The 26,055-nt window shown below is 41.0% G+C and overlaps 1 protein-coding gene, 1 long non-coding RNA gene and 1 other non-coding gene across 3 annotated transcripts; 1 reads left to right on the plus strand and 2 right to left on the minus strand.

Moving 5' to 3' along the window:
- Positions 1-19: 19 nt before the first annotated feature.
- LOC121611796 lies at positions 20-13,464 on the plus strand. Its single transcript, XR_006007117.1, has 3 exons — positions 20-192; positions 4,283-4,382; positions 13,398-13,464. It is a non-coding gene; the product is annotated as an uncharacterized LOC121611796 (long non-coding RNA).
- bod1l1 (biorientation of chromosomes in cell division 1-like 1) lies at positions 9,778-25,194 on the minus strand. The gene is made up of 30 exons (XM_041944489.1): positions 24,957-25,194; positions 23,778-23,902; positions 23,431-23,621; positions 22,242-22,730; positions 20,536-20,685; positions 20,219-20,379; positions 19,956-20,052; positions 19,552-19,678; positions 19,358-19,415; positions 17,432-19,271; positions 17,276-17,346; positions 16,993-17,080; positions 16,740-16,853; positions 16,607-16,650; positions 16,463-16,514; positions 16,267-16,331; positions 16,045-16,126; positions 15,733-15,791; positions 15,582-15,648; positions 15,336-15,382; positions 15,018-15,186; positions 14,650-14,729; positions 14,314-14,440; positions 13,801-13,853; positions 13,611-13,689; positions 13,373-13,452; positions 13,062-13,161; positions 12,641-12,791; positions 12,111-12,182; positions 9,778-10,863 (listed from the first exon to the last, which is right to left on the minus strand). The coding sequence occupies exons 1-30, from the start codon at positions 25,071-25,073 to the stop codon at positions 10,737-10,739; spliced, it is 5,082 nt and encodes a 1,693-aa protein (XP_041800423.1). The 5' UTR covers positions 25,074-25,194; the 3' UTR covers positions 9,778-10,736.
- Positions 25,195-25,818: 624 nt separating this feature from the next.
- trnal-aag lies at positions 25,819-25,900 on the minus strand. The gene has a single exon. It is a non-coding gene; the product is annotated as a tRNA-Leu (tRNA).
- Between the last annotated feature and the right edge of the window lie 155 nt (positions 25,901-26,055).

Here is a 26,055-nt window from a genome sequence, read left to right on the forward strand (position 1 = left end):
CGTCCAAACAGCTCTCCGATGCGTAACGCGTAATGTGGCGTTTTTTTCGTTGGTAATATTCTGGGCACCGACCAACATGTGTCAGGTTGTTATCGAATCACTCTGCCTACGTTTTATTTCAACTTTAAAGTCACCCAAGTGCTCATTTTTGTCCCTTCCTTGGCAGCCTGCATCATAAATCGCCATGACCAGGTAGGCCTCAGCTTGTGCGCAAACCACGTTCTTGGTCTGAATAAATATGACTTAATATGAGTGAAAATACACAAGTAACTTCATCTACGATTGACTCTATATAGCCACTGTAAAATGTGTCATCAAACTAGGCAATACGTGTGATAACAGGTTACAGGTTAATTATATATTTGTTTCAGTGACAGTCGTCTTGTGCGTCGTCCCATAAACACGGACGTCTGTTTCTGAAACATTCTGAAACAAGCGACACAGGAAACAGCTGATACGATCTCCTCTTACTAACAGAACATTAGGCTCGTTTTAACAAATGGATTTGTAAGTGAGAATTAATTCCCAGACTGGCACTTTTTGCAGCGTTAAAGGAAAAACTGGTTTCGTTTTCTTTCACCTGATGTTGATCGTCTCTTTGTATAACCACATCCGTCAAAGAAAACGCCTGCATGAGCATTAATATGATCATTTTTAATAACATGAAGCATCTGTCTCAGGGTTTCAGTGAGGAAACATCTGTCTCTGCAGATCCGCACCGTGACCTCTGCCGTCTTTCTCACTGAGCGTTAATTTACCAACCAATAAAACTTAAACTACCCCCTGAGATTATATTCAGATAAATACATGAAGAATTACATTTGCTTTCTTCACGCGCAAGGGGAGATTATGCAGATATTAACTGATAACTCTGTTTCTGTCATTCTGGATGAAAACGATGTGGATGCTTGATTTATGCGCATCTTCACATCACATCCTTCAGGATAGCAAAGTTGTTTAATTTATTCCTTACAATTAGGTGTTTCTGTTGCATTTTTCCATCTGGTTTATCAGTCAATTAGTTAATTTAACTCACCGTAATAATAAAAAAATCTCCAGCCTCTTAATTATTTAATGTATTAAAAACGTGTGAAATGAAATTGTCGGTCTATAATAAACAATATGAATTAAAGGGACCAGATGACTTCAGTGTTGCATCCATAAAAGCGCACGTGCTGTTTAATGAAATGACGCATTAAATAATGAATAAACACAGTCATAAAAATCTAATAACAATAATCACGATGAAGGTGACAGTAATCTCCTGACTGCTGACCTGTTCGCGCCTTGTTTTTTGAAGCTGAAAACGTTGCAGCTGATAACAAAAAAATGATTTTAAAATCGAAAACTCGAGAACAGCTCAAACGCCGTCAGCTCTGAAGATGAATGATGTTGCTGGCCGCAGATCAGCTGCTGAAAACAGGATGCAGGTTTTTAATGAATTCACCATTTTAATTCCCATTAGTCTTTTTTTCTTTTCTTTTCTTTTCTTTTCTTTTCTTTTTTTTTTTTTTTTTTTTGAGTATTTCTCCATTGAACCGTCTGCGGGTGAAGCTGCAGACTGAGCGCGCAGCGGCTGATTCAGAGAGACGGAACGACTCCCGGCCTTTCTCTGAAGCTTTGTCTTTAGTCCCTGTTCCCCGAGGCCTAATTCACGTACCGTTTTCCTGCAAAAGTACATGAAAAGCGGATTAAATCACTGTGGTTTAAATATTAACCCGTAAAATAAAAGATAAATCCTTTCTCTCCTGCGTGTCGCTTGATTTGTGATATTTACGCACAAAGTGTTTAAACCATTAGGATCATTGAGATCTTCGTTAGATCCCGTCACCACTATGAGAACAATAAAGAAAATCATAACATTCTTCTAACCTGGGTGCTGCTGTCACCTTGTGCAAACCGGGTGCATGCATGCATACATTATACCATCTAGTGGCCACTGAAAATACCTCTTCATCTTGACTTTTTGACATCTTGTACCTTTGGGGTCAGCTCAGAAAACACCGTCAGTTCTATCACTCTGCACTATCAATAAGGACCTTATTAGCTATTAGGACATTATTGAAATTATTTACGTGTTATAGTCTGCTTATCAGTGCTTCATCTTGGCTGCAAAGACTGATGCTTCTATTAAAAACTTCTGCAAATCCCCTCAACACTCTGACTCCATTTACCAGCATCGTCCTGCTCGGTGAAAATGAATTATTAAATTATGTGGCATTGTCTCAGGGCTGGATGTGGCCTTGGGCATGAAAGTCTGCATCACCGCAAGCAATGAAAACACAACTGGAAAAGGGGAAAAGCACAAACCACTGACACCGTCTGGATATTTTCACACTCCCTGCCCTTGTTCCTTTAGAAACTACTCATTCCACCCAAGGCCAATACACAAGTGGTACATTACATAGTTTTTTCTCTCTCTTGCATTGTAGAAGTTTTTTCTCTGTGTCCTTCGGGCAGTTTGTTCACGCCATACTGTTGTCTTTTGTCCTAAAACCAGCCTAACTGACCCGTACACAAGGCTTTACCCTGGGAAAAATGCAAAATAAATAAAACTGTCTGCCAATCCTCCGACAAAGTGAGTCAGTGTTCGCCTATCAATGTGATGTCAAGCAGAGCTCCACGGGTTACTCTGTGTTTTGGTAACCACACTGCGAGGAAGAGTAATAAGCAGTAAGTAGCTGTAAGTGGCAGGAAATGTAAACAGCAGCAGGGACGGCAGCTTGGTTTTCATTCAGACAACTGCAGGGGCATTTCGGCCGATACACAGCTGGATTGTTATGAGTCACACTTACAGTACAGTCGATCACCTGAGAGGCTGAAATGCATTTACTTATATATGTATGTATTCAAATACTGTTGAGGAAATACAACTAACTGCATTCATGTGAAAAAACTCCTGCAGCCAGAGAGAAAGGCAATTATTATTGTTCTAAAAGCTCATATGTAACAACTGTAAATAATTAAGAATAAATTAAGAATAGCTTTCATCCAGTGTAGGACCAGCATCACTGAATCCACCGTACATTGAAATGAATGATGAGTAATGATTATTGACATATTCCAGGTTGTCTTTTCCATCTACAGGGGTTCAAAGATGATTCTATAACAATGCCTCACATTTTTAAAACTGATTTTAAAATCTTAATCTGTAAAGTAACTGAATCACGTGCATGTAGTGGAGTAAAAGTAGCATAAGATGGATATACTCAGGTAAAGAGCAAGTACCTCAAAAATGTATCTAAGTAAAGTATTGACTTAGTTACCTTCTGTCATTGCTGGAGACTTTGGTGAATTGGAGATGACATAAAATGCTCTGGCAGTGGTGGAACGTAACTAAGTACATTTACTCAACTACTATTAAAGCACACTTTTAAGGTACTTGCACTTTAAGCAGCTTTATACTTCTACTCCACCACATCTCAGAGGCAAAAATTGGACTTTCTACTCCACCACATTTGTCTGACAGCTTTAGTCACTAGCTACTTTTCAGATTACAATTTTTCGTACCCTGTCCTGAGGATAAATAAAGTATTTAAAACCTTCTTGAATTTGCTGGAAAATGCATCGTCTCAGAAGAAAACACACTGTTTGTTTGAGCTCATGGAAAGTTGACTTTTCAGAGGACAGCAACGCTACAAACACATGATGATCTTATAGAAAATGATGCTTTGCTGCAGATTAAACGATCCAGCAGTATAAAAAGGAGTTAAAATTAGCTCAGTCATAAACATCTACAGCAGTAAAATGCAACCTACACATTACTGCAGCTGTAATATTAATACAAAAACATCACATATAATATTAAAACACTGACAGGAAACATTTGACTGCATAATGAGTCTTTTTATGTAGGTACTTTAAGTACATTTAGCTGATGATGCTCAAATACTTTTACTAAAATCAGGTTTTGAAAGCAGGACTTTTACTTGTCGTGGAGTATTTTCACAGCATCGCTACTTTTACTCAAGTAAGGGATCTGAGTACTTCTTCCACCACTGTATTCTTGATATGGCGCATTTTCATCATCACGAATAGTATCATTAGTCGTAGTAGTGGGAGCAGTAATAGTACTTATAGAAAAAAAATCCTTTTATTAGAGCAAAACACTTTTTTTTTTTACCATTTTTATGTATATATTTATTTAATTGTTTTTATAATTGCATGGCACTGCTGATGAAAACAAGACATGGACATGAAGAAGATCCTTTGTTGTTTATATAAACCCTTTTTGTCCGTTTCCAGTCTACACAAAGCTGAAACTGGTTCTGTTTCTGGACAGGAGGGCTCCCTCTGCCGGTGAGGACGAGAACTTGCTGCCATTGAAAAAGGTGATGTGGAAAGATGAGCTGCTCACTACATAATGGCTGTGCCGGGAAAAGGTTTGTCTCCTTTTTCTATCTGCAGTGACACCATTCCTTAATGCCCCCAGACTCTTTGTCTGCTCTCCTCCAGTTTAACACCGGGCTGAAATTCCCACCACCTTTCCAGTAAAGAAATAAACTTTAATGGCATATTAGCCTATTATGTTTGCCTCCACCCGTCAGCCCCCAAACCCCTTTTCCCTGCCTCTTCTTGTTACTTTAATCTTGAGTTTTAAAGAGAAATCTCGCTTGATGCAGCAACATGCCAGTCGCCGTGGTAACGGCTCTGTTTCCCCTCCTCTCCAGGGTGTGTTTATGACAGGTCCTGAATTTTTTTCCTGCGTGCTGGTATGAAGAAGGAGGCTCACAGCACGCCATACATACATACATACACCCCCCTCCACCCCTTCTTATGTGCGAATAGCTGCCAAATTGTATTCAGATGGAGCAACACATGAGAGGGCACTGCCAAGACTCATTTGCAGTAAATGCTCCTAAAATGCCCTCTAGATTTCTCACCAAATATCAGATCCACCATGATAGCACCCTTAATCAACCTCAACATTGGAAAGTGGAGGAAAGGGAAGGGAAGGGGGGGTTACTGCCAGCTTTAAGTATGCTTTTAGTCTCCTAAGTTACAATTGAACCCTCCTTCCCCAAGAAAAATTATCCTTGCATGCGATGGAGCACTAAATGGAAGAGCCCTTGGGACAGAACACTTAATACAGTAAATGGAACCAAGAGACAAGCGGAGAGAGGTTCCTCCGTCTGCTGGAAGCTATTCAAAACATCCCAGCGATGGCTGCATTACTGCAGACACAGGAGCAGAAGTGGGGGGACAGCCCGCTGTTACAGTCCAATTAATGTGTGTAGATTGTGCAGACGTGATTTATAGTTTATTTTGGGCTTCCATCCGCCTCTGGCACGCAACAGATAATGCATGCAGCTCAAGCACATCATGAAAGGCTTGTGACGGTCTGAAGGGCCTTTCTGCCGCCTGCTCAGGTCTCTGCGAACGGCTCTTTTCTCCCGCGCTCACGCCTAAATAAAGACGTCCGTCAAAGCAGCGGACCCCTTTCACTGGTTTCATGTCACATGTGAAACAGCACTTTTGAACATGCGAGTTGATGTAGTTATGAAAACTTCAAGGACCATTTAGAAATTCTTGAGATATTATGGGCCTTTTCTTTGTAGGAGGTGAAGTGGGTATCAGACTGCAGCTGCAGCTCCGCTTTTTGGATGTTTGCAGGCAACAGATTTACCTCTCTGACAGGTGTTCACACTTAAGAGTCCAGAAGTGAGGCTGCAAGTATCTATTGTTTTTGTTTTCTATCAATCTATGGATTATTGTTTGGATGAGACAATGAAACAATAAAAAAAAAAGAAAGACAACCACAGATTTCAATTCTGATGATATAAAACAGACTGAAACAGAAAATCTGCGCCCTGCTAATGTTTGGGCTTTTTGCTTGATAAATGATTTAAACGATTAGTTGATAATCAAGATTGTTGGTGGTTGCTCTGTTTATTGACTAATTGACTTATTCAAGCAAAGAAGCCTTAAAGAATGAGGCCGACATTAATTGTTTCATTATGTACAAATTGCATGAAAAAAAGAAAAAAAATATGTTAGTCATCCTCTGTCATGCAGTCTGTGGCCTGAAGCACAATCACTGACAACAGACACCGTCAAAGACTACTTACAAATTAGTGAAAAGGTGATGTCACACACTTCTCTGCACCAATCAGATTTCAACATTTGAATCAGAATCTGGTGACAGTTGATTGTCAATCAAATCTGACCAGACCAGCTACAGCAACGGTTACTTTCATTATCAGTTCGTCTGCTGATGTTTCTGCCAAATGATAAAAATTGTTTTTCTTCTCTGAGCTTTAATTTAATTGCTGCTTTAAAATCTAGATATTGAATGTTGTAGATTAAGACTTGAGACTTTCAGGGGCTTCAAATGAAAATGTAGCATCCAGTAAGAAACAACCAAACACTTTGTACATGTTACAACACTTTTCTTTTCTACAGCCAACAATATGTTATTGTAATGCAAAAAATGATGTACTTTACATCCTAAGCTGGAAAAAATGTTTCTGTATTACATAAGACCAAACATATGATGCTTTTTAAACTACACTCAGTCCTGACATGCGGCAGCCACTTAATTTGACCCCAAAATCTTGGTCTGTAAACACATTTCAGAAATATTCCTGCGCTCTGGTGTGTATCTGTTGCAGCCTCAGATGCCAGAAGTCGATCCAAATCTCGACTCAACTGCAGAACTATTTCAATACTGCAAAAGGAGGAAAAAAAACTAAAAACTTAAAGCGTCTAAGCCACCACCCCTCCCTGCCGCCTGTCGCTGGCTATTTCCATGACTCTCGTATGAAACACTTCTGACGTTAAACACCTGTTAACTTTTATGTCTTGTGAGAGGAGTGGCTGAATGGGAGAGCATTATGTTCAGTGCTGGTCGGCCTGGCTAAATCCCCAGTAGAGGAAAGACCACTCCCAGTGCAGAGAGGCAGCAGCGGGAGTGAGAGAGCCCCCTTATCCCCGCAGTCTGCGAGGATCCCCTCAGCTCAAAACCGACAGTTACCTCTATTCCAGCTGACAGCTGCGTGAAACCGCCATCTTTCCACAGCTCTCTGCAGGATAAACTGCACCGCTACCCACCAGCAGACCTGCTTAAGAGGCAAAGTGGGGCGATGTGAGGAGGTTTGAGGCAGCTCATGTTGTTGGTGTCTTGTGTCATAGTCAGTTTTTTCCCCTTCACATTAGATGCCAGTGCAGTTTGTCCTGCCAGGATCCAAATGACCTGCACCACCCACTGTGAAGAGTCTGTACTTCAGACTGTAAATGCAAGATTACCTGAATAGTGCTGTAATTTATTTGTTATAATATGCAATAAAGTACAATTTTGTGGTACTTTATACTTTGCTTGAGTAATTCAATTTTATGCTACTTTATATTGCTACTCTGCCACATTTTGGAGGCCAATATTGTACTAAATTTATCTGGCAGCTTTAGTTGCTTTGCAGATTCTAATTATAATACAAAATAAAATCAATACATTTTAATGTAATATTATAGATACCAGCAGTGTATAAATCAGTCTCAATTAGCCCCACTACCAGCTGCAACGTTAAAGTAATGCTTACACATCAATGCATCCATAGTTATAATCCAATAATGTGAAACATGTGTTCCTGAAATGTGCCACTCTGCTACTTTTGCTACTTTTACTTTTTGAGTATATTCTAAAAACTATTTCTTATGTGCTTATACTGAAGTAAATTGTGAATGCATGACATATTCCATCAGTGGAGCGATCAGTCATGTGACTTATTGATCTCCATCAATATTGAGTTTACAAAACAACGCTACCATCACCTTTTCAGAAGAGTTTTTATAAAATACAAATATACACAAACTCAGTGTTTCATCTGAACTGTGAATCAGCAGGTAAAGAGATACGACTGATGGACTCTTTAAACTTTTTGTAGACTTATTTTTCAAAACAAAACAGTATACTCTTCCGACTCTTAATGTTTATGGATAATCCAAATTTCCAAATCAATCTGCAGGTTGAGACGGCTTTGTATTAAAAAAAAACTGAGACTCTGCCTTTTTACTCAGTGATGGACTAAGATGAAACACTGTGAAACTGCACTGGATAAAGATTGTTGGTTGTAATAAGAAAAGCTGCAACCAATCATTATTTTCATCATCAATTATTCTGTTATAATATCTAATGTAGTATTTTCTCAGTTTGTCAGTGCGTCTGTGCACTGACAAACTGAGAAATGCAAAAAGAAGAATAGAAAAAAAGATTTCCATGATCATATTTGATAAAGAAAAATGTCAAATGTTGCATTTCTGCTTAAAAAATGACTGAAATGAATAATTGATTCTTAAACAAGTTGCTGATTAATGTTCTGAATATCCAGTAACAACTGATTTCAGATCTAGTGGTCATTTATATTTCTCTACCCATTCTGAGTAAATATTAAATTTTTTGAAAACTATCATAAAACATGTTTCTTGAGTAGTTGATCGATAAGTAACACGACTGATCAATCGAATGTATGCTGTGTTAATTCTGTGTAAAACATAAATAAAACAGAAAGCAGTCATTTGCAAACAAACTGTGTTTACTGACAACAGTTTTAACCTTGCTCCATCCTCACTTGTGAACCACTGAGCCTTTCCAGGATGCTTCTTTCATACCCAATCACGATACTATCACCTGTTACCAATCAACCTGTTTACCTGTGGAGTGTTCCAAACAGGTGTTTTTGGAGCGTTCCACAACTTTCCCAGTCTTTTGTTGCTCCTGTCCCAACTTGTTTGAAACATGTTGCTGCATCAAATTTAGAATAAGCAGATATTTACCATATAGATTACATCAGATGAGTCAAAACGAACGAATTCTGACTTGTGATTGAGAGCTGACACCTTCTAACAGTATGTGGAAAAATACTTTCAGGTACAGCAGATTCACCACCTGAAAGCACTTGCACAAGTTTGTGCTGCAGCCTTTAAACCAATAGCTTTAGGGTTATTATCTTGTGTTGCTGCTTTCTCTGTTATTCTAAAATTCTCCTCTTGATGTGAGGTCCCCTGAAAGCGGCCCTCCGTCTCATACATAACACATGTGGCCTATAAATCAGTCTAATGTGCCTCAAACCGTTGATACTCAGCACCAGAAACCTGCTTGGCAAATTCAAAAATCATTTTGGACTACAATGCAAACGACTATAATAAAATGACGTCTCAAGTCGCTCCAATGGCATCGGTGAGTGAAAGGAGCGCTGTTTGTCTGCCAGACCTGGTTGCTAAATGAAAGCTGATCCAAACCCTTAAATGAGAGCTGTTGGGCTAATATTTTAAGGCTTGGATTGTAGCACCAGGAAATACCTGAGAGGTACACCTTTAAGGAATCAAATTTAGCAATCCACAGGAATGGTTGGAAAACTTTAACCAGAGAAGTCGGGCTTTCCGTAACCTCCCTCCGCGCTTTTTTGGATCCCGTAAGTTCAGGTGCAGCGATTAAAGCCTCCTAACGTGTTAATGACGGTGGAATATTTCATTCTGAGTTTGTCAGTTTTATCCCCCATTAGCAGGCAGGAATGTCCTCTCCTGTTCTCCGCTCCCAGGTGATTGGTTAATGTCTCCGGCTATTTACACATTACAGACAGCACATCCATTTAGGAAACACAGAGGAGATAACGCTTGAGACAAAATAGGGGTCAGTTAATAAAAATCTGTATATTCTGCTCTGTGCACGATGTCATAAACAAAGTTTTGAAGAACAGAAACAGCTCAGTGTAGGCTTTTATCAAAAGCTGATTTTTTTTTTTTGGAAAAGTGAAAATCAATAAAAAATATAATTTGCTGCTAGTGTTCAACTACATCTGTTTAAAAAGAACCTGAAGTGATTTATGCAGTGAATAACACAATTCATTGGTTGAAAATTCATTGATTTATACAATGAAAAAGGGAAGCAATATTCAGTATTTTTACATTTATGAAACAGAACTTTACATTTACAGGAAGACAAGATTTCCAGCGGCATTATATTGGTACACAGTTAACGCTAAAACAATGCAACTGACTGGAGTTCCTCCATTTAGACGGTAAGAAACGGTTCTTTGTTTGCAGCGACGGTTGTTATGTTATGTTGTTATAGAGTATGTTCATTTTCCTGTCTGTGACTAATACTGCCATTACTTCAATCAAAAACTACAAAAAAACCCCAAAACCTCCCTTATCTGAATATTAAGTAGAAAAACAAAAACTTAAAATAAGTGGAAAACTCCTCCTGTCATTCACAGAATGAATATTAAACAATAAAATTCCTAATGAACGCCACACACTTCACAGTGATTTCTATGTACAAGTGTTTGGATTTACAAATCAGCAGATAACATTTGAATGTGTGACGGTTTTGTCTTTCGAGGTGAAACAGGAGCTGAGACGCACTCTGGCCTAATTTCAATTCACCCTCTTTATCTCAAAGCGACTCGGCTGCACATTAGGCCCTTGATTGGCCTGAAATACTGTGGTTCACTGGGCATTACTGAATAAACGGAGGAATGATGAAGTCTGATCCAAACCATATGGGCGTAGTGCAGTAGAAGGTATTCTGGGGGGATTCCTGCACAGATCCTCAGGTTTACACTCAGCTATCAGAGGAGAGTGTATAATACTATCCAGAGCTTTTCAATATCTGCAGTCAATGAAGCAGAGGCAGCTTTACGTGCTAACTGACTGCAGAGCCCCCGACAACAACACTGACTTGGATATGGAGAGCAGAGAAAACACTGCTGGGGCAAACCAGTCCACCGCCGTCAGAGATTTTAGCGTTTGGCTCTCTTGGAAGGGGGCTCCTCCGATTTCTGTCCTCCCCGCGTTCGCGCCGCAGGGGGGCTGGCCTCCCGTTTACGGCCCCCCTTCGCCGCCGCCGCTGCCTGGCCCCTCGTCCCACTGCAGGAGGGGAACAAGGAGCAAGTGTCAGTCCGTTTGTCTAAAGTGTCATGTTTAGGTGCTGTGAAAATGTCTCTTTGTTAAGAGTTATTCATGAGAAGTGTTGCAATAACCGGCACTCCTTATTACATACAAGTGCACAGAGTGGAGCTCAGCGTGTCCACATTCCCTGCTGAATAGAGGAAAGACGGATTTCTAACAGACTCCTTTAAGACCTTCGTCATGTTAACGCTGAAATTTAATTTGAGCTCCAAAACAAAATAAAGGAACGTTTATGAAAAAAACCTGCTCGGAAACTAAAAATAGGCTGTATTAAAACACTGTCGTACTGTTCCATTACTGTCGTGATGGAAATTACTCATCTAATCTGTCAATTGATCAGGCATGTTTATTGACGAGGGAGGCCAGTTGGAAAAATAACATTTAACTTTTTCCACTAATGATGGGTTAAATAAACGTATTTCTATATTAATTAATAGCATTTTTGTAAAGAGTTGTATTTGCTAAATATTTTGAAATGCTGTTTTGACTTTATATGTTTTGTATGTATGGTAATTTAAATTTCACTTGGAAATGTCTGTATCCCCTGACACTAAGTGTCAATAAGTCAAAAAGTGTACAGAGTATATATAGTTAATATAAGGAAAGCAGGAAAAGGCAAGAGAGCTTTGGTGAGGGGACAGAAACGTTTTAACTTTGACAGATTGTAGGAGCAAATCTGTTCTGTACACACTGATGAGTGGATAAAGTGCACAAAAGCTTCATGTATAAAGTGAGACTACTTATTAAACATAGTACATTTTGATAGTTTATCTCCGTTTAAATTTTAAAAACTATTAAAAGACTTATGGATACCCTGCATTTGTACTGAAGTCTGACAAAATTACACTAAATCTTTGATCTAAAATGATCTCAAATTGAAAAAAACATTACATTATCATCATTATTCATCACACGCACACGTTTGTTTTTGCATTGTTTTTTTTGGGTTTTTTTTACAGGCAGTGATCCTGTACCTGTAGTATAATTCCAGATGTGTTCATTTAACGTCCTTAAAAACAGCTTAGTATGTGCAAAACGATTCCTTATTTTTATTTTTGGGGTTAATACCTCAAAAACATTGAGAAATTCCGGGAAAACGTTTGGCAAAATGTTCCCTTTCACAGAGCAGCGACCTCGCAGTCAGTTTTGGTCGGATTCCCCTTTAAGCTCGTTCATTCTGCTGAACCTCAATGAGACAAACTCACCGTGTGCCAGCTGCGGTCTCCTCTTTACCGTTCTGTCGACTTGCCCGGGTGGATGGTTTGCTTGGCTTGTTCCTGAGGAGCAGTAAAAACAAATATGAAACAACAGTTGTTGCTTTAGTGCTAAATCTTCCCCTGCTTTAATTTAATAGGATGTGACAGCGATGATGCCCGCTGGGTGCTTCAGAGTGCAAACATTCAGCACTAAAACAATCCGAGGCTCATTCATCAACACTGACAGCGTCCGAACGGTGACTGCACTGAAGAGTGAGCTGGAACATGAATCACTGTCTGGCTGTTTCTGCAGGTGTTCTCATCATACGTGTTGTGACCAACCATGTTTATAATTGATCTTATTAAATTGTAATAACTTACTTTTACTGCAGCTTTTTACCGTAAATTCTCTGAACAAATCATAAAGTTCCAGTTGAGTTTGAATTGTGGGTCCTGATATCAGAGCGATGACTTTTCAACTTAACTTACTCTTATTGTTGATATTTTGGTTCATTTGTGTCCAGGAGCTGTTAACATACCTTTCAGCCTCCAGGCGAGAGGCGGAGCGTGTGGTCGCTCTGGTCGCAGTTCCTTTTTCCTCCTCCTCTTTCTCACCATCCTCCTCGTCCTCCTCCTCCTCTTCATCATTCTGCTCACTTTCTTTTTCTTCTGCCTTTTTGTCCTTTTTATCTGTGGGAAAGATGAAAAAAGGTCGCAGGCATCATGGGTTTGATATCTGAACTCCATCAGATCTGTTTCCCAAAAACACTTAACTGGAACTAGAGAAGTTTTCATTTTAAAACCACAGCAGCATAAAGCTTAAAACATAATAATATTGTTTCCTTGGATCAGCAATCAGTAGTTTCACTAATTTTGCACTGATTTGTCAATTAACTTTTAACTCAAGTTTCGATGCTGACTTCTTTGAAACAACATGTTTCTGGCTTTAAATTTCCTCACCTGGATCCTCTGTGGCTGCCGCTGCCTTCGGCGGCCGTCCCCTCCGACCGGGTCTCTTTGGTGTCGTCTCCAGTTCCTCTTGAGGTTCCTCCTCTTCAACCTGGAGATATAAGAACAAATATTCAAGTCCTTAAGTCTGACGAGAGTTTGAATAAGTGATGTACGGAACCAGAGATTTTTTTAAATGTAATATTTAGATAAAAACGTGTTTTAAGGCCTTACAGAGACAGTACAGCCAATGTAATGGATGCACATGCAATGTTTACAACATACAGAACAACTATGGTTTCTTAATTTCACTGCCAACATACATCCTCTGGTTTCTTCTCGCTGCAGATCTCCTCTTTGACCTCCTCTTGACCCTCTGCCTGACTCACTGAAGGGGAGCCACCTGCAAAAGGGTAAATGTACAACACGGAATGATCAAGGTTTCGTCCTCACTCAGACCACTCTGTGATGTTCTGTCTCGACAGCAAGTATCCAGGACATAATTTGGAGTGTTTAAAAAGTGTTTAAAGTGTGTGTGTGTGTGTGTGTGTGCTGTCTCACCACTGTCTTTTTCTGGTTGTAGCTCGCTCTCTTCCTGTTGACTGTTGTCCGTCTTTACCTCCTCTTCAGCCTGGGTTTCCTGTGGCGACATAATTTGAATACACATCAAGACACATAACCAGAGAGGTGGATACAGATGTAGGACCAGGATGCAGAGAATGTTTTAATCCACAAAGATGACAAATCTCACCTCCACCGATTCCTCTTTTTCCTCTGACCTCTTCCTCTTCACTGCTGGTTTACCTGGAATGGACAAATGACAGTCAAAACTGAGAGAAATGGATCCCGTCACCTCTTTTACATACAGGGACCAGAAAAAATATTTTATAAAGTTTTACTTGAAGTAAAGCTGCCAGCCTTCCCTCGTGTCAACTATCATTGCCAAATTACTCATTCATACTATTTTACAGCTTGTTAACAGTGATGACAGCAAAATAAAACTTGGTTAACTCACAACATCGTGCTATGAAACGCACAAATTAGCTGTTGAGGTTTGGCTCACTTCTTCTCTGAGTTGGTAATGCTCTGGCAGGCATGTAGCCACACCTCTCCATACAGTTCAACTAATGTTAGTCACCATTTATAGTGCTCTTGTACACAAGTGCAGACGCTGGAAATCTTGCACAGTTCTTTCAGTCATTTAAACAAGAAGAAACTGGGGCGGGAAGTGCATTCATTTGACTTGACTCAAAAACAAGCGTACAGGGGTCAGTGGTCTCTTTGGAGTCGCAGCTTCCTGCAGCTGCAGTGTCTTCTGCAAGAGGAGACGGTGGATTCACTTGGATTCCTTGCTGTTCAATTTTCTTTGGCCCACTTTCTTCCTCAGTTCTCTACAGATTGGAAAAATACAGAGAAAAACATTGTAAAAGATAAGATGCATGCACTCACTGCTTATGTCCTCTACAAAATATGCTTCATTGTTGTCTGCTATGTAGTGATGCATGTACAGGAATATCCATCCTTGTAACTACAGTGTAGACCTGGTAATGTCAAATAATGTGGAGACTCTAACGTTTATGATGCATGTTTGTTAACGTACCTCTTCGCTCTCGGCTGGTTTTCTTGATGAGGTTTCATCGGCGCTCTCCTCGTCTTCATTCTCATCCTTCTTCTGAGCATCTGAGGTTAAAATAAAAGAACATCACAGAAAAAGAGTCAAGACTCACCACTCATCAACCTACTAGCTTAGAGAAAGACAACTTTGATGAATTAATTGCAAACTCAAACATGTATACAGTGTTCCTTAACAATTGCTATTTCAAACATTCAATTAATATCTTGACTTCATTTTAATATTTTGGTGAGTGCATAATCCAGCATTCAGGCCTAAAAAAAATCATCCATCTCTGCAACATTTTTCAGACTTCAACAGCATCAGTGTTGGCTCATTTAAAGCGACGGTCCTACCAGCAGCAGCTTCGTTGGCTGCAGCTGCTGAGAGTCTTCCCCCGTGGCTCGGAGTCTCCTCCATGTTCTCCGGTTCTTGAGGTTGGTTCTTCTCTTCCTCCTCGCTGGTTCTGGATGATTGATCCTTGCATGGTGTTCCGACTTCCACAACCGTCTCCTGAACTGCTTCCTGAAGATTACAAAAAAGAAAAAAAAAAAAAAAAAACCCAATGAGCAAATCAAGCACGACCACAGATCATCATGTACCGAAAAAAACTGCTTCTTTTAAGCAGATAACATGATTGTACTTACATTCATACAGGTGATATGAATATTTACCTCAGTAGATTGTTGCTCTTTACATTCCTTTTCATCCCTCTCATCACCTGATTAATTACAAAAACATGGATGAACACATTATTTGATTAAGAAACATAAACATCTGTCAAAACTCATCCCGAGAGGGGAGCTCCTCGGTGGAATCAGTTCACCCATAAATGGTTAACATATGTGTCAAACGTAATTTTAAATCTTCTAAATCTAAATGTCACAAACTTGCAGCAGTGGTAATCTCAGCTACTTTACCAGATTCTTTCGCTTTCTGACTGGACAGCTTTCGTTTACGTCTTCCTCTTCCCTCCGTCTTTTCTTCCTATGCGACAAGAGTGTTTGCTGTATCACCGATCATTTATTGCATACGTAAGAGCTGAATTTCAAACAAGCTGTTTGCTGTTACCTTTTCTGACAGGTCGGATCCCTTCTCCTCGTCCTGGCTGTCTGCGCTGGAGACATTACCTGAACAACACACACAAAGAGCAAAGACTGAGACGAACTGCAAAAGGACCAACGTCTTTAGTGAAGGACGAAAGAAAAAACACGACACGAAGATCAGCGTTCAGTTCCAGCTTCAGCTTCCTGAAGGTGCAGTGAGCTCTTAATGACACACAAAGCACCAAAAATGTATTAAAAATGATAAAAATACACACACCCATAATTGAGTGAAATCATAACACGAGGAGGGATTTTTTTTTTAAGTCACATTACTCACTGATTTGTTTGACCAGTTTGGACTGACTCTCAGCTTCACTTTCTCTGATCTCTTCAGTCTTCTCCAGAGCACCGTGTTCCACCTGAACATCATTCATTAAAGATACACACATCAACAAAAGCAAAAATAAAAATAATAATAACAACATTAAATCACACTGGGTGCAAATGTCTACAGGTCGTTTATATCTGAACAAAGACATAACTGAGGTCGCACACTCACTGTTTGTGGATCACTCTTCTCTGCTGCCACATTTTCCTCCTCCATCATCTTACTCTCGGCTTCACCTAGTGGTGAAAAGAAGTAAGGTTAGAAATGTTTTACTGCCTTTGATGAACTCGTTTAAAATATCCACCAGACACAATAACAGCATTCATAAAGATTGTAATGTCTAAGTTAGATAAGAGGAAAGACTTACTGTTATCTACATCCATCCTGGACTCGCTGTCCTCAGCTACCACCTCCTCTGCCTGTTGGTTAAGAAAGAGGACTCTGAATTTTAGTCTCACATTAAACTTTTAAGACAGAAAACAAATATTGTAAACCATGAACAGTTCCTCACCTTGGGGTTTGTGTTTGTGTGTGCGACGTCAGGCTCAGTTTGCTCTAAAGTAAGAATAAGATGCTATGGTTAAAAATCAGCCAAAAAAAAAAACGCTTTTTCTTTTTCAACACGAGTGTTTTCAAGCACTCACCTTGTTGACTGGACGTTTCTGTGGCTTGTTCAGCGGCAGCAGAAACAACTGCGACTGTGCTTCCCTCAGGGGCTTCTCTGACCTCTTCTTGTTCACACACAACAGCATCAGCAACTGAAATATTGTAGAAAGTAAATAAATAAACTTTACACTGAAAATCATAAGATATCATCGTAGCATAGATCTAAACACACGATTTGAATTTAAGACAAAACAGGGGATTTGCCTGCTGCTGCTGCCGCCATTTTTTCACCTGGCTGTGTTGCAGGAGCAATTTCTGCACCTTCGGCTTCATCTTCATTGAAAGGATTCTGACATTCATTTGAGGTGGTGTCATCCTCCTGTAGACATAGATGATGAATGAGTTTCCACAGCAGAGTAACTTTGGTACTTTTTCTATTTGTTCAAAGGGTATTTTTGATCCAATAGACGCTTAAAGGGAGTAGTGAAACAGGCTAAATAAAAGCCAAAGGTAGGATGTCTTTATGAGTGAACAGGACAAAGGCAACTTAATTTTACAAATGTGTATTCTTTACCTGTGGAGCAACAGATTGAGGAATTTCAACCCCTGCCACATCCGTTTCAGCCTCTGAAGTTTCAGACACATCTATAAGAGAGACATATTTCTATTTTGAAAGACATTCTGACATGTTTAGGAAGCAAATAATACGCCATCACTGTCTTTCATTTACCTGCAGTGTTTGGTTTTTCTACAACAACTTCAACAGTTTGCTGAGATGCAACTGGTGACGGCTCGGGGGCTGTGAGCTCAGGTTCAGCAGCTGTTAGCACGTCCATCGGAGGATGCTGCTCTTCTTGTTCAGCCGTAGCGGTTTCCATTGGTTGATTCACTTCCGCTTCTTCCCTCGTGTCTTGGCAAATTAAGCTGGAGGACACTGTGCTGTCAGGATCCATGGAGAGCAGAGCGAGAGCTGCTTCTTTCATCTTCATATCAGCATCTTGCAGAGTCATGTCAGGCGTCACATCCTCTCGTCTGCTCTCAGGTGGAAGTCTCGCCTCGGCCGACGTACAGACGTCCATGAGAGTCAGGAGAGCGTCGGCCTCGGCCGGCACAGCTGGCATCTCGCTGAGCCGCGACTCCGTCTCGCCCTCGGGCGGCTCTGGGGTGATGTCGCTCAAAGCGTCGCAGGTGTCGTCTGAGAAGGAGGTGGTGACGGTGGTGGTGACGGGGTCGGAGTCGGTGCTCGTGTCCTGGAGAAGAGAGCGCTTCTTCGGCGGCTCCTCTGCGTCCAGACTCAGTGAGGAAACTGAAGACTTTGAGGATTTATCAGACTTTTCCAGTTTGTCTTCTCTGGGTGCTTTCTTCTCTTCTTGGCTATCTTCTCTCTTCTCAGGGACTCTGTCTTTCTTCTCCAGTTTTTTCTTTGCACTCTTGATGTCTGACTTCTCCTGGAGAGGTTCCTCTGAGACTTTCCGCTGCTCCTTTAAGTTCACCTCTTTTTTCTTCTCCTTTGTTGTCTCAGGTTTGCTGACCGGTGCACTTGCTGTACTTTTAACCTCTGAACTCTGAACTTTATTATCGGTCTTTGATAACAATAAAGTCCTTGACTCCTCTTTGGATTTTGATTTAGATTTTTCCACAATTCTTCCTTTTTCTGTTGGCTTCACCCTCTTTGGGTCTTTGTCAGTTTCAGTGCTGGACTTGTTTGATTTCTGGCCGTCTTGATCTGCTTTAGTCTTTTCCTTCTCGCTGTCTTTACTGTCCGTTTTAGATTTGGGTTTGTCTCCTGGCCTGTCCTCAGTGTGGCTCCTTGACCTTTTCAGGCCCTCCTTGGAGTGTTTATCTTTCTTCTTGCTGCTGTCGGACCCGGGCTCCATGTCAGAACGATCCTCAGAAGAGCCGGCAGAATCGGGGCGAAGCAGCTGCTTGAAATCACTTTTAGCTGAAGTTTTCTCTCCTTTGACCTTTTCCTTTTCTTTGCTCTTATCCTTTTCTTTCTCCTTTTCCCTGATTTTGTCCTTCTCTGCTTTGACAGTCTCTGTAAATGGAGCTTTCGCCTTCTTGACAGCAGCATCTTTAGGACCCTCGTCTGCCACGCCCTCTGACACTGGCAGCTTTCCGTCTCTTGTCGTTCCTGCCATTTTCTTCTCACTTTTAATCTTAGGCTTCTTCTCACCTTTGTCTTCAGAGGACGCTTTAACAGCAGCACCTTCCTTCTGCTGAGATTCATCTGCCTGATGTTCGGATTTTTTCTCCTGCCTTTGTTTGAGCTTGGCCCGTTCGTCCGACAAGCTGCGCTCTTTCTCTTTGCGTTCTTTAGAGTGAAATTCTTTACGGGACGACCTGTCAAATTTACCAAACGAACGTTGTTTGAGAGCCTCTTGGGAACCTTGCTCCAGCTCCAGGATGAACGAGTGTGTCCTGCTTTTGTCAGACAGCTTTTTGGCTTCACTGGAGTCTTCTGAGACGCTGCCGCTCATCCTCCTGTGCCTCTCATCAGACGATGCTGATTCTGACAGATTTCGTATCAGTTTCGGCTGGGGAGTCCTGGAGGTTGTAGATTTCACCTCCTGATTTTGAAAGAACAAAACACACATGCTTGTTACAACTCAAACCTGTTACCTATGATGAAATCTGTTTCATTCGTTTCACATACCACTTTCTTGGATCCTTCGGTATCTCCTTTCTTTTTGCTTGAAGCATCTCCCTCTTTCCTGAAGGATGAAAGTGATGCTTTTACAGAGAACGATGCAGCCTTCCCTCACTGATAAATAGTGTGGACAAAAAGTATTTCATCATGCACTTTTGGCTGTTTTGTTCAGCAGCAGCAGCAGTTCAGGTAGCACCTACCTTGAGTCTAGCTTCCGCTTCCTGCTGAGAGCCATCTTTTTCTCCAGAACTTTCTTTTCTTTGCGAGCTTCTTTGGCTCTGGGGCCCTCCAGCCCAGCGGAGTCGCTACTCTTTTGTTTTTTGCGATCTGTGTGGGATATAATGCCTGGTAAACAATGGGGCGGTTCAGAGTTCACTTTTTTATTAAGATGGGAACAATTAGGTTGAGCAGCGTGACTCCACAAACTCAACATTCAGACAAAGTTAAGTAAGAAACATGAATACTCATTGCTCTAGCCTTACACCATGCAACTCAATAATCTTGCAGAAACTCTGGTTATTACGTAAAAAATCAACAGATTTGAAATAACTGACCAAGGTGAGAGAATTTAAAGAATTTAAGCCCACATGATGGATAGAAATACCTAGTTCTTCAGCCTGCACTGCTTTCTGTTTACGCTTCTCTTCCATTCGCTCTCTGTTCTGTTGTCTCTTGAGCAGCCTTTCCTCTTTGTCCTTTGCCTGTGAGAACAGTTAAGTACAGAGATAGACAACGAGAAAGCAGAAGCAATAATTAAAACAAACAACCATAAAAGTCTGTGTACATCTAAAGCCAATGATCGAGTCATTTAAAGCAAAGATGCTCTGTTAATGCTGTGCCTTCAATGTCAACATCAACAGAACTCACCGCAGATCTCCGACGCTCCTCCACAGTGATTTCATCGTCCGAGTCGCTGTAGTAACGGGAGTAGAGGAAGGGCTTGTGAACGTAGGCCTTGCGGCGAGGCTTGCGTTCTTCTTCTCCCGCGTCTCCGCTGCCTTGTTTCCTTTCTGTTCTCTCACTGTCATCTGGTGAAAGAAAAACACACAGCAAAACATTACAATCCAACACAGAGAGTAGAGCTCAAAACTAAATGTCTGTAGTAGCAGCGACCGTATTTAACACTTTATGATACAGTAACTGCTGAAATTTTGTTTGACAGGCAGGAAAAAAAAGGTTGAGACCATCTGCTGGAAGCTCCCCCTCTTCAGAGGACTCAGACAGAGGCTCCTCATCTTCACTTTCTTCTTCGAATGATGACAGGTCGCTGGTGTGGACAGAGCTCACGGTGATGTCGCTCAGGCCCTCTAGGTCTGAGTCCTCCAAAAAGTATTCTGCAAGGCAATGACACATCAGTATTTAAACTTGTTTTTTCATTCTTTAGCTCTATTTACAATTAGCACACACAAACATCAAGTCAGCCTTGTGGTTATTTAAGTATTTATGTCTCTTACACATGTATTCTGTTTCAGATGTGTGTAAAAGATAAACAGTGATTGATATCATCCAGTTTTAAGCCAGCTGCAATTACAATGTAACCAAAGTTTAATGGAAACCTGAATTTATGACAGACGTAAGTATACTGATAATTACAGCATATAAATCCTGTCTGGATAAGATCAGAATCCATGGCAAAAATAACTTTTGGTTGTGCAAAAAACATTGATTTTCATTATCTATTAACCTGTAAGCTGTTTGTTTGATTAACTGTTGAATAGTTTATTCTTTAAAAATGTCTGATGACATGCCCATCACAATGTCCCAAGCTCCCAGGAGCCCACGGTGACTTCTTCAGGTTGCTTCTTTTGTCCAACCAATGGTCCAAAGCCCAAAGATATAAAATGTACTAAGACATAAAAAAGAGAAAAGCAGCACATCTTCACATATTTCAAGCTGGATCCACAGAATTCTGGTCATTTTTGGTTTACAGATGACTTCAGTGATGTGGTAGAAATGTGGTATTATGAGATTGTTTATTTGACCACGGGGTGGCGCTACGGGTATTTAAGGGGACATTTCCTGTCATTGACAGAAAGGGTTTCACCCGAAAGGGCAAACAGGTTTTTGACCGCTGTCTTTGCTGCTGTGCCACGAAATTTGAATGTGTTTTTTGACTGTATTTTCACTGTAGACTTAATAAAGTACTTTTTGCTATAAGAGGAAACGGCATATGGCCATTTTTTAACTTTACACAACGACAGAAGGGTTTATAGGAGGCACAACAGGTAAAGAGCGCGTCAGCCAAGTCTAACTCGGGTTCAAACCCCCTCAGTAGCCAGTATTAGACTGCGCTCCTTTAATACATACAATCATTCATTACATTACCTGGTCTGGGGTCCAATTTTTCACTGTCTGTTTTACCATCCACACCGTTCAGCCATCCTGCTTTATAGTTTCAATTTGCTCACATCTCCCTGCAGATCCTTATAAACACTGCAGCTCAATGCGTCTATTTTCATCCACTCTCTCACATCCGGGTCTGTTATTTTAAAATTTCCAGTGTTCAGCCACTGTCACGAACCCTCTCTAGACCCAGCACACTTAGAGAATTATGGACCGATCTCCAAGCTACGTTTTTTATCCAAAATCCTTAAAAAAAAAAAAAAAACTCCTGAAGCTGGTTGAGTGTCATCAAATTTCAATCCGGCTTTCGTCACGAGCATATTCCTGAAACTGCTATAATAAGAACAACCAATGGTATTCTTATGCACACAGACAAAGGTGAATACTCCACTCTCATCCCACTAGATTTGACGGCTGCCTCTGACACCATTGATTACGCCATTTTACTTGATAAGTTGCATAATTGTGTAGACATTTCTAGTACAGCTTTAAAATGGTACAATTCCCATTTGACAAATAGATATATCAAGAGGGTACAACAGCTCACCTTCCTTTATCCTCTCTCTGGCTTTCTGCTTGGCCTGACTTGTAGATTTCAGCAGATCATCATCCTCCCTCTCCTCTGTGGGTTTTCCAGTTGTCTTGCTGGCAGCTTTATCTTTCTCCTCCTCTGTCAGCTCCTGAGCTCCCAGCTCCTCCTCTTCCATCTTCACCTCCTCTATCAAACCCTCTTTTCCCAGACCCATCTGTTCCTGAGTGTCCTCTGTCTTCACCTCTAACGCCTGGACCTCTGATGCCAGCTCCTCTGCCTCTTCCAGTGTCTTCCCGTCATAGTGGCCGTCTCCCTCCTCAACACCGCTCATGTCCTGCTCTCCCTCCTCCACCAGCTGCATGGACTCATCTGAAGCTTGGCCTTTGCGTCCTTTATCTGTGCCTGAGCTGGCCCTGACGCTGGCCTCCTGGTTGAGGGAGGTTATTGTGTCCAGGATGGACATGGCGTCGCTGGCTGAAGTGGTAACTGGAGCAGAGGATGAGGCTGCAAAAAATACAATGTCAGCGTTAACTATGACAGTGCAAGCCAGAATTTAAGGTATGATTATTATTATTATATTCCTCATTTACTGGTTGCTTGGCTTCGTCTGCACTGCCCTTGTGTTCTGGTTGTGTGATTGATTGTCTATGAACGTTTCTTGTTCTCTCATGAAAAAGATTTTGATTTCATCAGTCTACCCAATTCATTTAATATGTTAAACACAGGGCTTAAGGGGAAGGAAGATTTCTGTGCCTGAAATGTGTTTGGGGCATTGAGCAGACCAATATTCATTTGAGTGGGTGGGTGGGAGGGGGATTAGTACATCCAGATTCGGATGAACATCAGAGCTTATCCGTGTGTCACTAGTTTAGGGTAATGACAATGAATGGAGGGAAGGGGGGTTCATGAAATGATGAATTTAATTAATTGAAGTTAAATTGATGCTAAAAACGTAGCCTAGTGAGCTGTAGCCTACAAGCCAGATGAATGTCAGCTGTGGCACATATCTCCACCTGTTTCAGAAGGACAACAACATCAAATCTAATCATCTCTAAATGATTAACCTGACATTAACCTGAAAACGTCCAAATGGCAGGAAATGCATTATCTACTCACCACCACAGAGCTTCCTCTGGTCAAAATTATTATCACAATCACTGTAAAAAGGCAGTCATGGGTGGTGAAGGGATTAAATGCTGTGCACCTTGCTCAAGAATGCTGCTGTCTGGTTTGGTCTCTGTTGAAGGTGGGGGGGCCGGCGGCTCCTCAGAGCAGCTGCCAGGTGACAGAAATTCACGCACCACCCTCTCCACCTGCGGCCTGAAGATGTGGTTGATTTTGGGATCCACGACCTGGGCCACGATCCTGTCCACTCCCTGCTCCAGCATGCCAGATCTAAGAGAAACACTTTGTTTAACTCTGGGTTCCTGGCACTTGAAACTAGTTATAAAACATCACAAATTACAGAACGCTTTCTGATGCTGAACTATTAGCGCGAGCAGAGATGAAGAACAGAAAGTGGAAAAGAGACATTGCTCCATTCTCACTTACTGGAGGACCAGTTGTCTGATGTTGTTTCTCAGCTGATTCTTGTTCAAATGAGGGCTCCATGTGTGGTTAGAGAGGTGATTAGAGACAAAGTTGTCCACTCTTTGTTTCAGGTTCAGGTAAGCTGGCTGCAAGAGAACAAGCAAGAAAATGCTCAGTCGAGAAGCTATTACCAAGAATTGTTGGACATTCTTACTGATCACTGATTAAGTGGTAAAAAGCTGTAATCAAATCAATAAAATGGCCAATCATTATAATACTAACTAGCATTTTTGCATGTTTACTAAAAACCTCCCACTTAGTACATATGTTTTAAATTCTGTGTGGGGTCAGACATCAGACACAGGTAACATCACTATGGAGGATTACAATTCTTTGTTTGTGAATGGCTGTTAGGCCAACCAAATCAATTACTTGTCAATGCACATATAACATGTAAAGCATGAATATTTCCTTTCTGACGTAATAACAAAGCTTTCTGGTAATTTTTGCATTTTGTCACCTTCATCGAGCCCAGTTTATATGAACGCTGAAGGAGAGAAGGGTCACCATTTCAATACTTTTCCACATTTTGGGTTTTAATAAGGTCACAAACTAATAACACAAGTAACTTTGGTTTAACAACCCTGAAAAAGGCCCTCACAGTGCTTGAATGTCACATGTGATGGATTAACATCATATGTCCATCCTGACCTCGAAGTGAATTGTATATTGGCTCTTAAGTCTTATAAAACTGACCATAACGTTCCTCTAAAGCACGTATGTCAAACTGATTCCATAAAGGGCCGTGTGGCTGCAGGTTTTCGTTCCAACCAAGGAGGAACACACCAGGCCAACCAATCAACATCAAGGGATCATTAGTTATCAGCTGAAGACTGAGATCAACGGATTAATTGATTCCAGCCTGGTGTGCTCCTCCTTGGTTGGAACGAAAACCTGCAGCCACACGGCCCTTTATGGAATCAGTTTGACATGCCTGCTCTAAAGTGTGCGACAGCTAGCTTAAGTTCTGATTAATACTGAGCAACTGCGTTAACACAATGTGTTGTGTTTACAGTGGGATGTAGTTTTGGGAGCCCAATACGGACACCTGCTTCCCTAAAATACATCAAATACTACATTATAAGTTGGCTACACATAATATTGCTAAACGCGTTACGGAGATGTTTTTTTAACCGTTACCTTTGTGTCAACGTCTGCCAGGCAGTCCCTCCTGAACTGGTCGAAGAGACCCTGTGTTTTTAAATGACTGACGATCATTGAGACCAGCTGTGGGTCTCCGGGTGGTAAACCGGCCATGTCTGAATGTTGTTAGCGTTAGCTTTGAGCCGATAAATTAAAATAGTTAATACTGACAATGCATGAGTGAATATCCGACCTGAACGGACCGCGCTTCTGTTATGGTTTATGTGAAGTTCGAAGCGGGTTTGACCCGGAAGAAGTGCTCATCCTATGACCGCTAGCCGCTAACTATGGCTAACTAGTCGACAAAACCGGAAAAGCCTTGAAAACGAGGGTTTCGGTAGCAAAATAAACGTTTGGTATTATATGAAATGTCTGCTGTGTGTGGCAGGATAAAGTGTTCTAACGTAAGACAACCATTAAGATGAAAACCCTTTTTGCGCCAGGTAGTTTTACTAAGTTTAAACGAAGACACAACATAACGTTTCCACAGAAAGATTCCGAATGGAGGAAATAATAACAGCGAGAAACAATATCTAAATTCGATCGGTCTCTAAAAAGTAGAGGTTGGCTGATAATATTTTGTACATCCTCGATGACATTCAATTAAGTTGCCTGAATATTTAAGGAACCTCAGTTTAGCTCAACGTACTTTCATTTAGCGACATCTGGCGACATGAATATAGCATGAAACATCCATCTTTCCTTGGCATGGTATCAATTTGTTTTCGATTAATTTAAGTAGCTACAGAAAACTCAATATATACTCGCTTATATATTAGACGCTATTGGTTTACTTCAGTAAAGTACCTCCTGGTCCTACATTTCTAACTGATCCAATATGAAGTTAAGAAAACGATCCTGGCAGCGGTGGGATTCGAACCCACGCCCCCGAAGAGACTGGAGCCTTAATCCAGCGCCTTAGACCGCTCGGCCACGCTACCTTATGAAGGAGAAGTCGTAAGATAGCTTTATCAATTAAGAATTCTATCCTTAATTCAGTCAGAAGTGAGACTAACAAATTCACCCACACATTACATTTGCTGCAACCACCACCTGCCGGGACTTCACCGTGGATCTTCCTGTTTTGTTAGGTACA

The sequence above is a fragment of the Chelmon rostratus genome, chromosome 9 (genome assembly GCF_017976325.1).
Source record: "Chelmon rostratus isolate fCheRos1 chromosome 9, fCheRos1.pri, whole genome shotgun sequence".
NCBI classification, from domain to species: domain Eukaryota; kingdom Metazoa; phylum Chordata; class Actinopteri; order Chaetodontiformes; family Chaetodontidae; genus Chelmon; species Chelmon rostratus.

What these genes read in the sequence shown, in the direction of transcription:
- bod1l1 (XM_041944489.1), bottom strand. Translation starts at nt 25,073, where the DNA reads ATGGCCGGTTTACCACCCGGAGACCCACAGCTGGTCTCAATGATCGTC. An exon ending in ACACAAACACAAACCCCAAG is followed by an intron (nt 16,515 to 16,606) that starts GTGAGGAACTGT and finishes CTTAACCAACAG; the next exon opens with GCAGAGGAGGTGGTAGCTGA. An exon ending in TCTCGCCTGGAGGCTGAAAG is followed by an intron (nt 12,183 to 12,640) that starts GTATGTTAACAG and finishes ACTGCTCCTCAG; the next exon opens with GAACAAGCCAAGCAAACCAT.